At 46.0% G+C, this 15,030-nt stretch overlaps 1 protein-coding gene across 2 annotated transcripts in view; it reads left to right on the top strand.

The window, feature by feature from the left end:
• The first annotated feature begins 6,404 nt into the window (after positions 1–6,404).
• Positions 6,405–15,030, top strand: part of FGD3 (FYVE, RhoGEF and PH domain containing 3) — a 42,779-nt gene continuing 34,153 nt past the window's right edge. For both annotated transcript variants that reach the window (XM_023516252.1, XM_012808347.2), the window contains exon 1: positions 6,405–6,888. In XM_023516252.1, coding sequence (XP_023372020.1) covers positions 6,436–6,888 — 453 coding nt within the window. In that variant the 5' untranslated portion in view covers positions 6,405–6,435. The remainder of the gene's footprint in view (positions 6,889–15,030) is intronic.

Here is a 15,030-nt window from a genome sequence, read left to right as displayed (position 1 = left end):
CAACCTCCAACTCCTGGGCTCAAGCGAGTCTCCTGCCTCAGCCTCCCAAGTAGCTGGGACCACAGGCGCCCGCCATAACGCCCGGCTATTTTTTGGTTGCAGCCGTCATTGTTTTGGCAGGCTGGGCTGGATTCGAACCTGCCATCTTAGGTGTATGTGGCTGGCGCCTTAGCCACTTGAGCCACAGGTGCCGAGCCACAGCAAGTCTTTAAGGCTGGTCTGTATGTTAGTGTCTGCCTCTAGATTGGAGGGGTGGAAAACGTGGGCAGTTTTAAAACTACTGCAAAAGTATTTGCTGCTTCCTCAACACATAGTTATGGAGTGCCTATTGTGTGCTGGGGGCACTGGATTATTGTAGTGACAGGACAGCAGAGTTCCCTGCCCTTATGGGGCCTCCAGAGTGCTGACAGTGAGGGTGCAAAGGGGACAGGCGCTGTGGTAGATTTTAGTGGGGTGACTCCCATACTGTCCTGGGAGGGGACATCTTATGGCAGGTGGAGCTGAGCAGTGGGCAGACTGTCGCCCATCTGTAGTACTGTCCCTGTCTGTCTTGTGGGGCATCTGGGCCACTGGGGCTTTCAGCGCAGGGACTGCAGCATTTCACCCCACCCTATCCTCTGGCTGCTGCAATGGATCCACACAATCAGTCCAGGATGCCCTGGTTCTGGTGTGTGCTTAATCTCTGAGGCTGAGAGTTGTAGTGCAAAAAAGAAGCTTTACCACAGGGTGCCAGGCAAGGAGTACAGGCAGTTAACACTTAAGACCTGGACTGTCCGATAGTTATAAGACAGGGTTTTTAAAAGCAGAGGTGCATTTCAGGCAGGAAATGTTGTAAGTCACTATATGGAGGTTATAGATTGACCTGGCTTCAAAAAGGGAACCTAGATGGAGTCAGAAGTTCCTAAATTAGTGGAAAGGAATGTTAAAATGATTGTGATAGGCCCTGCAGGGTGAAATTTAGGACAAAGAATGACTGTCAGAGTTCAGTTCCTCAGTTCCCCCTTATCTGCAATTTCCTTCTGTTGGGGGTTTCTGGAAAACAACTCAGGATCCTATGTTAAGATGCCATCTTGTAGTTTCCATAGGAAACCAAAACACCTCGTGACTCTGGCTTCCTTGGAGAGCCCTGTTCTCATGGGGTTGCCCGTTTGCTTTTCAAGACTAACAAGGTGCCCAGAATATCCTCTGAAGGAACTCAAGATTTTCCTTTATTTCCAAGCTGTCCTCACACCTGAGACCTTGTATTATATCATTTTATGTTTTCATTACCTCTTTTATTTTAGAGCAACACATACCCTTTGTAAAAAGCCTTTGCAACAGAACAGAAGGGAGTGAAGTGACAATTACAGGGTCCTCAACCAAGCCCTGCAGATCCCTTTCCACCCTCTTGATCTCCTGCCCAGATCCCCCTAAAGACTTCACTTTAATTTGATGACCCCTGTAAAGATCCTGTCTCCAAATAAGGTCCCATCCTAAGCTGCTAGCTAGGCGTTAAGACTTCAGTGTGTGGGCTCGGCGCCTGTGGCTCAAGCAGCTAAGGTACCAGCCACATACACCTGAGCTGGTGGGTTCTAATCCAGCCCAGGCCCACCAAACAACAATGACGGCTGCAACCAAAAATAGCCGGTGCTAATCCCTGGGTGCCTGTAATCCCAGCTATTAGGGAGGTGGAGGTAGGATAATTGCTTGAGCCCAGGAGTTGGAGGTTGCTGTGAGCTGTGATACCACAGCACTCTACCCAGGGTAACAGCTTGGGGCTCTGCCTCAAAAAAAAAAAAAAAAAAAAAGACTTCAGTGTGTGAATTTGGGGCAACACAAAGACACAATTCAATCTGCAGCACAAATATTTGAAATGCAAATTTACAAATGCAAAGTTGGAGGTGAGCATTCTACAGAAGCCCTTCCATGGAAATATCATTCAAGGGCCCCCAAGGAGCACGGCACTCCTCTCTCCTCTGTACAGGAATGTCTAGGCAGGCCCTGGGCTGCTTGAGCTTCCCTAGGCTGTGGCTACACACCTTCTTGCCTCCTACTATGATCCATCTTCCCTTCTATGGAGCGGAAAGTGATGCTGAGGAATGTTCACAACTCACCAAGTTCCTGCTACAGAAAGGTGGTAAGGGTGGGATTTTTCTTAAACAGCCCTATAAGGTAAAATTTTTTCTTTTTGAGATGGAGTCTCACTTTGTATCCTAGATAGAGTGCGTGACATCACAGCTCACAGCAACCTCAAACTCTTGGGGTTTAAGGGAATCTCTTGTTTCAGCCTCCTAAGTAGCTGGGACTATAAGAACCCGCCATAATGCCCGGCTATCTTTTTTATTTTTGGGTTGTAGTTGTCATTGTAGTTTGGCAGGCCCGGGCTGGATTCGAACCTGCCAGCTCTGGTGTATGTGGCTGGCACCCTAGCTGCTGAGCTATAGATGCCAAGCCTCTATAAGGTAAAATTGACATACAATTAATTGCGTCATTAACTTGTTTAGCATAGGCCTATGCCTGAGAAACAATCAGGCTATGAGCATATCTCTCAGCATCTCCTTATGCTCTTCTGTAACCCTCCCCACCACAGGCCGTCCTTCTAGACACCCACTGATCTGCTTCCTGTCACTGTAGACTAGTTTGCATTTCCTACTTCTATATAAATGAAAAAACACAGTGGGTCTTCTTCTTTGCCTAGTTCATTTTACTTGGCATAGTTGTTTCTAGAATTGCAGATGTATATTCCCTTTTTATTGAGGTTCTGGAAAGGCTTGTGTAGAATTAGTACTATTTCCAAAATATTTGGGAGAATTCACCAGTGACGATCTCTAAGCCTAGAGTTTTCCACATGTAAATATTTTAACTACAGATGTTTCTAGTACTTGGTATTTATTATAATTCTTAGATATAGGGATTTGTAGTTTACGTCAAATCTGGAAAAACAATCTAGAAACTTTGGCCATTATTTCTTCAAATATTTTTCTGCCTACTCCTTTTTGGGACACCAATTACACATAGGTTATGCTGCTTGAAGTTTTCCCATATTTCACTAATGCTCTGTTCCCCTCTGTCCTGCTTCATTTTGGATAGTTTCTATTGCTGCCTCTTCAAATTTAATTTAATTTAATTTTTCTTTTACAATTTCTAATCTGCTATTAATTTTTTCCAGGGTGTCTTTCGTGTCACACTTTGTGGTTTCCAGTTTGATGTGAGTCTTTTTTATTTCTTCTGTGTTTCTACTTTTGAACATAGAGAATATGGGCATAATAGCTGTTTTTTTTTTTTTTTTGAGACAGAGCCTCAAGCTGTCCCCCTGGGTAGAGTGCTGTGGCATCACAGCTCACAGCAACCTCTAATTCCTGGGCTCACGCAAGTCCCTTGCCTCAGCCTCCCAAGTAGCTGGGACCACAGGCGCCCACCACAACCCCTGGCTATTTTTTGGTTGCAGCTGTCATTGTTGTTTGGCAGGCCTGGCTGGATTTGAACCCACCACCTCAGGTGTACGTGGCTGGCGCCTTAGCCACTTGAGCCACAGGCGCCGAGCCATTTACCTTCTTGTAGTTTCCTCTCACATGTGCTGAACAGTCCTTGAGGGTCCCCTCTGCAGATCTCAGGGTTGTCTCTCTGTGCAGAACTCTCTCCTCGCCAAGGCTGCATCCTGTGAACTCTGTCCACCTTGGTTTCCTGGGACCTCCAGTTCTGCCTTATCAACTCAGAGGGTCCACTGGGCTTTCTTTCTTTGATCCACAGCCTGGAAATGGTCTCTAGGCAGTGAGCTGGGGCAGCAGGAGGGCTTGCCTCATTTGTTTCATGTCTCTGGGATCACAGTGCTTTGCTGCCTGGTGCAGTGGCTTGCAAACCATTGTTTCTTATGTTTTTGTCTGTTTTTTTGTTGTTTCAGGTGAGAGTAAATCTGGTTTCTGTTACTCTTTCTTAGCCATAAACATAGTTTCCCTAAGGTGGGGTAGAACCAAGCTCTGCCTTGCCAGGCAGCTGCCTTTGAACACACTGAGGCTGAGCCCAGCTCACATTCCATCTGGTGTATTCTTACTGCTGTGTCATGTCTGACTTCTGGAAACTTGAGTTTATCTCTCATGCTATGAGAAGAATGCAGCAAAACATGTATTTTCTGTTTAGAAGTCTTAAGATTGCACCCCATTAAACTGGCTAAGAATGTGGCCATAGCCAGTGATGAACCCCCACCTGAGTGATGTTTGGAGTCACTTGAAGAAAGGTCCACTCAAAAGTAGTTCTCCCATACGAGATCAAGGGCCCAGGAGCTTGTTCCTGGCAGGAAGGGAAGCTCTGCTCATGGAGTCTGTCGGGTTCTACAGCCACAGGAAACTCTGTTGGAGCCTGACCCCAACCCTCCCTCTGCCCGGAGGCACATCTGCCTGCCCAAGGCAGCAAGGGCAAGATCTGGGACAGCTTTTTCTTTGTGTGCATGTCAGTGTGTGAAGCCTGAGTGCAGTGTTTCCTCACTGATCGTTCTTTATTCTGCCCAGCAAGTAGGGAAGGGAGCATGTACAGAAGCTGCTAGCAGAGTACTGAGTGTGAGTGTGCGAGGGGGCTGCTATGTGCATGTGACTGGGTGAGGGTGTGGCATGTGGGCTGGGGAGGGATGTGGTGATGCCTGCTGGCCCTTCTCACACATTCAGGTAAACTTGCCCGTGGCCATAGGGCACTGCATAGCCCCAGACCGACTTTCAAGCTGAGCCAAAATGTTGCCCACTTTGGTGTGTGGCCACTGGGCCTGGCCCTGACCTTCTCAGGGTCGTGTATATTGGCCTAGTGGCCAAGGACATGGCTGGGTGGATGCCTGGGTCCTCTGGGCTGGGCAGTGGCATGGAACTGCCCTCTTCCACCCCTCCCTTTAGAATTAGTACCTCCAGCTGTTTCAAAGGCCAGTTGGAGAAAATGGTTTTTATTCTTCTCTAATGTTTTTTCAGCTCCCCTTCAAACCTACTGGGCAAGACAGATTTCCAAGGAGTTAGTCCCTCCAGCCCTGTGTGGGCCTCTGCTGGCCTCCTGCCTACTTGCCAACTTCAGCACCCTCATCGGACGGCGTCAGGTAGGGGGATAGGTGATTGCCATTTGAAGCCCCTGCTCCTCTGCCCTGCATCTTGGATTCAAGAGGACGATTTCAGGTGTAATCTCACGCTGGGTTCTCTTCAGAGGAGCCCAGTAAACTCCCTGTACACTTAGAATTGGCTTTTGAATTTGCCTTCCCTTCGAGTGTTCTAGGAGGGGTGTGGGGGGCAAATGCCAGGTGGTCCCAGTGCATGGGAGGAGGAGTTCTAGGACAAAAGTCTCAGTCAATGCCCTTGGGCAAAACCTACCTGCTGTCTCAGCCTGTGGACGTGATGGGACAGCCAGGGCCTGGGCCCTCTAGAGGCTGTTTTCCCTCTTGTCCTACAGACAGTATGATGTGAGGAGGAGGAGGCTGCGATGAGGATACTAGCCTCATCTCCTGGGAGTGTTCTAGGATGCAGCAGCACCACGTCCATGAAAATGCTGTATAAACGAAAGCTGTGTTGCTCCTGCCAGTTCCTGTCACTATTTCGTGCATGTGTTTTGAATTTATTTTATTTTATTTTATTTTTGAGACAGAGTCTCACTATGTTGCCTTGGTAAAGTGCCATGGTGTCACAGCTCACAGCAACCTCAAACTCCTGGGCTTAAGCGATTCTCTTGCCTCCACCTCCCAAGTAGCTGGGACTACAGGTTCGGGCCACAACACCTGACTATTTTTTGTTGCAGTTATCATCATTGTTGTTTAGCTGCCCTGGGCCAGGTTCAAACCCGCCAGCTTCTGTGTATGTGACTGGCTCTGTAACCACTGTGCTATAGGTGCCAAGTCTGAATTTATTAAATAATAGGTAGCTTCATCTTACAAGATTACTTTTTTTTTTTCTGAGACAGAGCCTCAAGCTGTCCCCCTGGGTAGAGTGCCGTGGCATTACAGCTCACAGCAACCTCTAACTCCTGGGCTTAAGCGATTCTCCTGCCTCCGCCTCCCAAGTAGCTGGGACCACAGGCGCCCGCCACAACGCCCGGCTATTTCTTTTTTTGCCGGTTGCAGCCGTCATTGTTGTTTGGTGGGTCCGGGCTGGGGATTCGAACCCGCCACCTTAGGTGTACGTGGCTGGCGCCTTAGCCGGTTGAGCTATAGGCACCGAGCCAAGATTACTTTTTTTTATGTCAAATAAACTTAATTTTAAGATAAAACATTTTCCATTTTCCATTCCTCAAAAGCCTATCTGGACAGGACCCAACCAAAGCTGATCAGGTTGTTCTTGGGGCTTTTTCCTGGGGGTAATGCCCAGGAGATGCATCTGAGGGTACTGCACCTGGAGTACTGGCCTATAGCTGGTTAACATTGAGCCAGGTTCCTTTCTCCTTTCTAGGAAGTGCTGGTCCAAACTCCGACAGAGCCCAGTGAGCTCAGCTTTGAGGATGGAGTCAGGTGGAACGTCCTCAACCCCTCCAGGACTCCCTGCTGCTCTGGGGATGACAGATGCTGGGCCTGGCAGCTCCTCTCTGGGCAAGCTCCGAGCACTCCCTGTTGGGCCTCGGGCTCACTGCAGGGACCCTGGTAGCCCAGCTGCAGCAGGGGACAGTTCCCCAGATACTGGCCCTGTTGGGGAGCTGAGCAGTGGTATGAAGATCCCCAACCGGGACAGCGGAATTGACAGCCCATCTTCCAGCATGGCTGGAGAGAACTTCCCTTCTGAGGAGGGCAGTGAGGCCAGCCCAGGCCCTGCAGTGCTGGGATTGAACCCTGAGACAGCCCCACACAGCCAGGTCCTGCAGGACACTCCCCAGGAGGAGGCTGACAGTGACGTGGGTGAGGAACCCGATCTTGAGAACTCTGCCCCCAGGGCTGACAAGGTTGCCAGCCTGGCTCAGGTAGGCTCCCCTTCTCTGTTCCAGACACAGGCTGCAGGGCTCTCTGTGGGAGGTGGGTGTTGAGATTTGCTGTGGGCATCACCCCACTCCTTGTTCTTGGGAATGAGGTGCACAGGCTTGTGTTGTGCAAGCAGAGGCTGCATGACGGGGTCTCTGGGAAAAGCCCATGAGAAGGACTCACACAGGCCAGAGCAGGCCAACCTGATACCTTGGGCAATGACTCCTGAGCCTCGGTTTTCATGTCTGTGTGGTGGACGCATCCTTTGCCTCAGGAAGGTATAATGGCCAGTCTTGCTGGTGGTGCCTCCCACAACCACCCTTCCCAGGGTTCCCACTGCCAACCTTGCAGAATTCCTATGAGGCAGCATAAATAGGGAAAATTGCTTTTCCAAATGGGGAAACTGAGACACTGAGAGCATGCCCCTGCTGAAGGTCACCCATGGGGGGTGGCATAGGCCAGGAGGAGCTTTGTACTCCTCAGGATGTGGGCAGGACCTGAGAGGCCTACGGCCTGGGAGGCCACAACAGAGTGCTCCTGGTAGCAGGTGTCTGTGGCATGGTGCATCTGACTTGAGAGAAGTTGCATTCTCTTTAGCATTTTCTGGGCTCTGGGATCCAGAAGGAGAAGGAAATGCAGTAGATTTCCCCAGGCTTAGAGAAACCATGTGTGCATTGAGGTCACAGCATGGGTAAGCTGCCAAGTGACCAGGTCCTAAGAGCATTTGATGAGTCAGAACTACTGGCTCTGGGTGGTGACAGGAGACAGGCTTGGTTTGGGGGTTGTGAAGGTTGCATGTCTGGGCTGCTGTGAGCCAACTCCAAGGGGGAAAGCCTGGGGCTGTGTTTTACTGTAGGTTTATTATTACTCAGGTATAGTAAAGCCAACAGATTAAGGATAGTTTGCTTCTCATAGATCCAGGAGGCCAGGGCACACCATGCTATGGGGGCCACATAGGAAGTGCTGGGTTGGTCAGGAGGCAGAAGGAGCAAGGGGAAAATGTGGACAGGAAACTTTATTGAAGTTTCCATGGAAAGAAATGGGTGAGTTGGAGTAAGCAGCCTTTGAATCCGCTACCATTTCAGTGGGCTCTGGGAACAAGGGCTATCCCTAGTTGTCATGCCCAGGAATGATGAGGTGGGGGTGGCCCAGAGTGTGAGAGCCCCATGGAGGAGGTTGGGGTATGTGGGCTCTGTCTTGGTTGGGGTGAATTTGAAAGATGTGACCACAGGTAAAGTCCTTTACTGTCTCTAGGAATTGACTGGTCCTGGGAGGGGCAGTCCCCCCAGTATCAGCAAGGCCCAGATATCAGAGCATCAGAACCTAGAAAATGAAAGACCTGGTTAATAGCAGTCACACCCCCTGAGGCTCTTGAGATGTGCTCCAACCAGGACTGAGCTGGCTGCCTCAGCCTCCAGGTGCTGGGGATGATCCAGACCCCTAGGCCCGGGGACTCAGGTTCCAGGATGTACCAAGAGCCAGAGTCTTTGTTGGGAAAGGCCCAGGTTTTGATGTCTCTAATAGGAAGACTGCAATGTGCCCATCACTGATAAGAGTGTTTGTCTTCTCTGTTTTGGGGTTCCTGGGTGCAACACTGCCCACCACACACTAGCCTGTTCTCAGTATAAGGCACTGGGCCAGGAGCTTGGGACCCTAGACCTCATTTCCCTGTATCCCAAAGTAGAATAAGGGGTACTGACATGGGTAGGGGGCAGTGATGCAGGTGTATACACACCTCAGGTGGGCAAGCTGGGCTCTGCACAGTAGGAATTAGCTAGAAGAAAGCTGAAAAATAATAAAGGTAAGGCATTAAGGAAAGATTAAGGCCATATTTCACCAGCACATTTCTTGGACCCCCACTCACCCAGCTCTCAGGGGTCACATGGAGTTGCCTGGGTCAGACATGAAGCTGCCACTCACATGAGGATGTGAGGGTGCCAGGGCTGAGGATGCATAGGGGGACAGGAAAGGCTGCGCTAGACTCATGAGTTTGAGCCCCTTCCCAAAGATGAGCTACCTCTCAGGCAGGGTCTCCAACCACCCTGCCAAATAATTAAGGCTTACTTAGACAAAAGTGTTCAGTACCTTGAATTTCTGTCCTTGGTACGTGATGGGGTGAGGTGTTGAGAGCACTGGGGACACTGCTAGTTTGTGTGTCCTTTCGAGGTCATGCATAGGGGAGCCTGGGACCAGGGTCGCTCTTATAAATAGAGAAAGTAAACCACAGAGGGACTGAATTATATGGCTGGGATCAAGGTATTACAGGCTAAACCCCTTACCTTCTCCCTGGTGCCTCTTTAGGCCCATTCCTATGAAAGCACCCTCTGGCACACTGCTTTGCTCCCCAGAACACATGGCATCTCCAGCTCTTTAGCTGGACCCCCTCTGTCCTCAATGATTGTTCTCTGCCCTTTGTGCCACAACCCTGGCCCACCCAATGCCCTCCTGGCAGTGTCCCACCCCACTCTATCAGTGACCTTCCCTGTCTTTTTGTTTCCTGGGCATTGTGGCCCCACCTGAAGGCCCCAGCCTTGTCCCACCCCCAGCCACAGGCAGGCTGGTGACCTGAATCTGTGCCATCCTCCCAAGAACCTGCAGGAAAAGCTGCCTGTAGAATTCTGCCTTTGGTTGCCACCCTGTCTCATCGCCTTGTGCAGTTTCCCCACTACCCTGTGGCTCCTTGCAGGAGAGTCTCAGGGCCTCTCCCCCCAGGTGTGGGTAGTAAGGACTCAGTACTATATCAGTCAATGAACAAATGAGCAAGCCAGGCCCCGATTGCCTCATAAGCTGAAAACTGCAGACCCAAGACAAAACCATTTTTCCACAAATAGGTTTGAGCAGGGATCCTTTATTGGAGGTCTGTGAGAATCAGCACGAAAACTAATGGTGGCGGGGGGCAGATGACACTGACTCTGGCATGCGAAGACTAGTTCTGTCTGGTGACTAGCCACTGCCTCCTGGACATAGGCTTCCTGTGCCTTCTCTGCGGAAGGCTTTGTTCCCTATCCCAACTTGGAACTTTGGGCAGACTGAGATTGAGGAGGCAGCTTAGCAAATGCGTGTTTGTTGTGGGCCAGAGAAGGGAGTGCCCAGAAGCCAAACCAAAAAGAGCACCCCAGAAGTTAGTGAGAGCCCCCATGCTGGCTCACCCTGAGATGCTCTGCACCTCTTTATTTTCCTTTCCTTTCCCCTTTCTCCAAGCTTCAGTTTGAATGTCCTAGTCTGCTAAAAATATTAAGCAAGGAGGTTGATGGTCACCTAACCCTCACCCCGGTGCTTTCAAGAAGGTGCTACTGTTAGCTCCATCCTAGAGATGAGGAAACCAAGACACAGAGAGGATGTGTTCTCAAGCCACTGTACAGTACTGTGGGGATCTGAAGTCTGTGTCCCCTCTCCAGACTGTGTGTTCCGTTTGTATCATGTGACTCGATGAACTGGGTCCTTAGTCCTAACAATTTTTTTTAATGGAATCTTGAGGGTTTTCTACATAAAAAATCTTGTCATCTGTGAATAGAGTTAATTTTACCTCTTTTCCATTTTGGATACTTTTTTCCTTTCTTTTCCATGCCTGACTGCTCTGTATAGGACTTCCAGTACTGTTATATATTGAATGGAAGTGATGAGAGTAGGCAACCTTGTCTTGTTTCTCATCTTAAAGGAAAAGCTTTCCGTCTTTCACCATTTAGTATGTTAGCTGTGGGCTTGTTATATGTGGCTTTTATTATGTTGAGGCGGTTTTATTCTATTCCGAGTTTGTTGAGTGTTGAGTGTTTTTATTATGAAAGGGTGTTGAATCTTGTCAAATGCTTTTTCCATATCAATTGAGATAATCATGTGGTTTTGTCCTTCGGTATGTTTTTTTTTTTCAAATAATGCATTACTTTATTCTATCTTAAAGCAAATTTTAATGAGATACCTTTAGAATGTTAATGTGATATATTATATTAACTAATTTTTGTATGTTGAACAATAGTTGTATTCAGGGAATAAACTTGGTAAACCTTTTATGTGCTGTTTAATTGTATTTTCTTTTAATATGTTGGGGACTTTTGCATTAAATATTCGTAAGGGATATCGGCCAATAGTTTTTGTTTTATTTTGCATTTTGTTTTTCTTGAAGTGTCTTTGTATGGCTTTGGTATCAGGATAATTAATGTTGGCATCATTGAATGAGCTTGGAATTGTTCCCTCCTCTTCAGTTTTTTTGGAAGAATTTCAGGAGGATTGGTGCTAATTTTTCTTTAATGGTTGGTAGAATTCATCAGTGAAGCCATCTGGACTTTTCTTTGTTGGGAGGTTTTTGATTACTAAACCAATTTTAACTCATTATTCATCTTTTCGGATTTTTTATTTCATCATGATTCATTCTTAATAGGTTGTGAAAATTTTTTCCATTTCTTCTAGGTTATTTCTATGCATTTCTTTGCATAGAATTGTTCATAGTATTATCTTAAAATCTTTTTATTTCTGTGGCATCAATTGTAATACTTACTCTTTCATTTCTGATTTTAGTTGAGTCTTTGCTCTCTTTTTCCTACTTAATCTAGCTAAAGCTTTGTTGATTTTGTTGATCTTTTCAAAAAAATCAACTCTTAGGGTTTTTTTAACTATTGTTTTTCTATTCTCTTCTTTAATTTATCTCAGTTCTGATCTTTATTATTTCCTTCCTTCTGCTAGCTTTGGGTTTAGTTTGCTTTTTCAAGTTTCTTGATGTGTAAAGTTAGGTGGTTGATTCAAGATATTTTTTCTTTTTTAGTGTACTTGTTTATAGCTATAAACTTAGGACTACTTTCACTGCATCCATAATTATGCTGTGATTTCATTTAGTCTCATTGTATGTATAATTTCCCTTGTGACTTCTTTTACCCATTGATTATTCAAATGTGGTGTTTAATTTGCACATATTGGCCGGGCATGGTGGCTCATGCCTGTAATCCCAGCACTCTGGGAGGCCCGGGATGGGGGGTGGGGGGAATTCCTTGAGCTCAGGAGTTTTCGACCCACCTGAGTGAGCCCTTGTCTCTACTAAAAATAGTAAAAACTAGCCAAGCATTGTGGCAATCCTGTAATCCTAGCTATTTGGGAGGCTGAGTCCAGAGGATTGCTTGATCCCAGGAGTTTGGGGTTGCGGTGAGCTATGATGTCATCACACTCTACTGAGGGCGACAGAGTGAAACATTTTTAAAAATAATAATTTTTTTTTTTTTTTTTTGAGACAGAGACTCAAGCTGTCCCCTGGGTAGAGTGCTGTGGCATCAAAGCTCACAGCAACCTCCAACTCCTGGGCTCAAGCAAGTTTCCTGCCCCAGCCTCCCAAGTAGCTGGGACCACAGGTGCCTGCCACAATGCCCGGCTATTTTTTGGTTGCAGCCATCATTGTTGTTCGGCAGGCCCGGGCTGGATTCGAACCTGCCACCTTAGGTGTATGTGGCTGGTGCCTTAGCTGTTTGAGCCACAGGCACCAAGCCATTTTAAAAATAATTTTTAACAATTTATTTTTAAAAAGTAATTTGGGCTTGCCACCCACAGCTCAGTGGTTAGGGTGCTGGCTATATACACCAAAGCAGGTGGGTTAGAACCCAGCCCAGGCCTGTTAAACAACAACTGCAACCAAAAAATAGCCAGGTATTGTGGCAGGCACCTGTAGTCCCAGCTACTTGGGAGGCTGAGGCAAGAGAATCACGTAAGCCCAAGAGTTCTGAGGTTGCTATGAGCTGTGATGCCACAGCACTCTACCGAGGGTGACATAGTGAGACTGTCTCAAAAAATAAAGTAATTTGCACTTATCTGTAGATTTGCATTATTATTGATTTTTAGTTTCATTTCATTGTGACTGGAAAAATTACTTTGTATGATTTGTCTTTTCGAGTTTGTTAAGAATTGTCTTATGCCTAACACGAGGTCTATCCTAGAGAATGCTCTAGGTATACTTGAGAAGAATGTGGATTGTGTGGTTATTGGGTGGAACATTCTGTGTTTACTAGGTCTAGTTGTCTATATTGTTGTTCAAATTCTCTGTTTCCTTGTTGATCTTATATCTGGTTCTATCCATTATTAAAAATGGGATATTGAAATCTCCTATTATTATTTTGTTGCTCTCTATTTCAATTCTTTCAAAGTTTGTTTCGTATATTTAGGAACTCTGAGGTTTGGTGCATAAACATTTATAATCATATCTTTTGGTGACTTGACCCTTTTACTATTATGTAATGGTCCTTCTTTACTTCTTATAACAGTTTTTTATTTAAAGTCTATTTTGTCTGATATAAGAATGACCACTTCTACTCTCTTTTGGTTACCATTTGCATGGAGAATCTTTGTCTATCCTTTTACTTTCAGCCTATATATGTCTTTATATCTAATGTCTTGTGAATAGCATGGATGCATTGTTTTTACTTTATTCAGTCAATCTGTCTTTTGGTTGGGGAGTTTAATTCATTGACATATAAAGTAATTACTGATAGGGAAGGACTATTGCCATTTTGTTAATTGTTTTTTACATGTCTATAAGCTTTTTTCCCCTTCCTTTGCTATCTTCCTTCCTTTCTATTTTACTGATATGTTTGTAGTGATATGCTTTGTTTTGCTTTTCATTTTTTTAAAGTTTTATGTATTATTTATTTATTTTTGAGGTAGGGTCTTGCTTTGTCATCCTGACTGGAGTGCAGCGGCATACTAATAGCTCACCATAACCTCAAACTCCTAGGCTTCAGCAATCCTCCCACCTCAGCCTCTTTTTTTTTTTTTTTTTTTTTGAGACAGAGCCTCAAGCTGTCCTCCTGGGTAGAGTGCCATGGCATCACAGCTCACAGCAACCTCCAACTCCTGGGCTCAAGTGAGTCTCCTGCCTCAGCCTCCCAAGTAGCTGGGACCACAGGCGCCTGTCACAACGCCTGGCTATTTTTTGGTTGCAGCCGTCATTGTTATTTGGTGGGCCCAGGCTGTATTTGAACCCGCCACCTTAGGTGTATGTGGCTGGCGCCTTAGCCACTTGAGCCACAAGCACCGGGCCCCCACCTCAGCCTTTTAAGTAGCTGGGACTATAGCAGAATGCCACCATGCCTGGCTAATTTTCTTTAGATTTTGTAGAGATGGGGGTCTCACCATGTTGCCCAGGCTGGTCTCAAATTCCTGGCCTCCAGTGATCCTTCTTGATGATATCTAATAAGCCACTCTTCTTCTAGGTTCAGCCTCCCAAAGTGCTGAGATGACAGGTGTGAGCCACTGTGACTGGCCTTAATTTCTGTAGATATTTTTAATATTCTGTAGATATTTTATTTGCAGTTGCCCTTGCAATTATGTGAAACAAAGTTATAGTATTCTATTTTAAACTGATAATTTCAATCACACATAAAAAATACATTTTTGCAGTTCCACATTCCTCTCCCTGCTCTATTATTAATATCACAAATTCATATTTATATATTGTATACCAATTAACATAGAGTTTTGGTTTTAAAGTTTTGGGTTTTTTTTTTTTTTTTTTGAGACAGAGTTTCAAGCTGTCACCCTGGGTAGAAAGAGTGCCTTGGTGTCACAACTTACAGCAACCTCAAACTCTTGGGCTTAAGTGATTCTCTTGCCTTAGCCTCCCAAGTAGCTGGGACTACAGGTGCCTGCCACAGCACCTGGCTATTTTTTTTTTTTTTTTTTGGTTATAGTTGTTGTTTGGCAGGCCCTGGCCTGCCTGTTGTTGTTTGTTGAAGCAGCCAGCTCTGGTGTATGTGACTGGCACCCTAGCTGCTGAGCTACAGGCACCAAGCTAGATTTAAAGTTTTTAAATGTTTTTATATGTAATTTAAATTTCATACATCAGAATTACAATAGTATAGATTATATTTGTCTATGTATAGATAAATATAATAATCATTACTGGAGAACCTTATGCATATTATCATGTATTTTTGTGTTGCTATTTACCATACTTTTGTTTCAATTTGAAGGATTCCTTTTATCCTTTTTTTTTAGAGCTCTCTAAAAAAGAGCTCTCTTAGCTTTTATTTATCTAAGAAAGTCTTAATTTCTTGATTTTTGAAGGACAATTTTGCTGGATACAATACTCTTGGGTGATAAGTTTCTTTTTTTCCTTTTGGCATCTTAAATATATCACCCCACTCCCTTCTGGCCTGCAAAGTATGTGCTGG

The sequence above is a fragment of the Otolemur garnettii genome, unplaced genomic scaffold, assembly GCF_000181295.1.
Source record: "Otolemur garnettii isolate 467f Iridium unplaced genomic scaffold, OtoGar3 scaffold00088, whole genome shotgun sequence".
Lineage (NCBI taxonomy): Eukaryota > Metazoa > Chordata > Mammalia > Primates > Galagidae > Otolemur > Otolemur garnettii.
The sequence above is the reverse complement of the archived record's forward strand: the minus strand, read 5'-3'. Positions and strand labels throughout refer to the sequence as shown.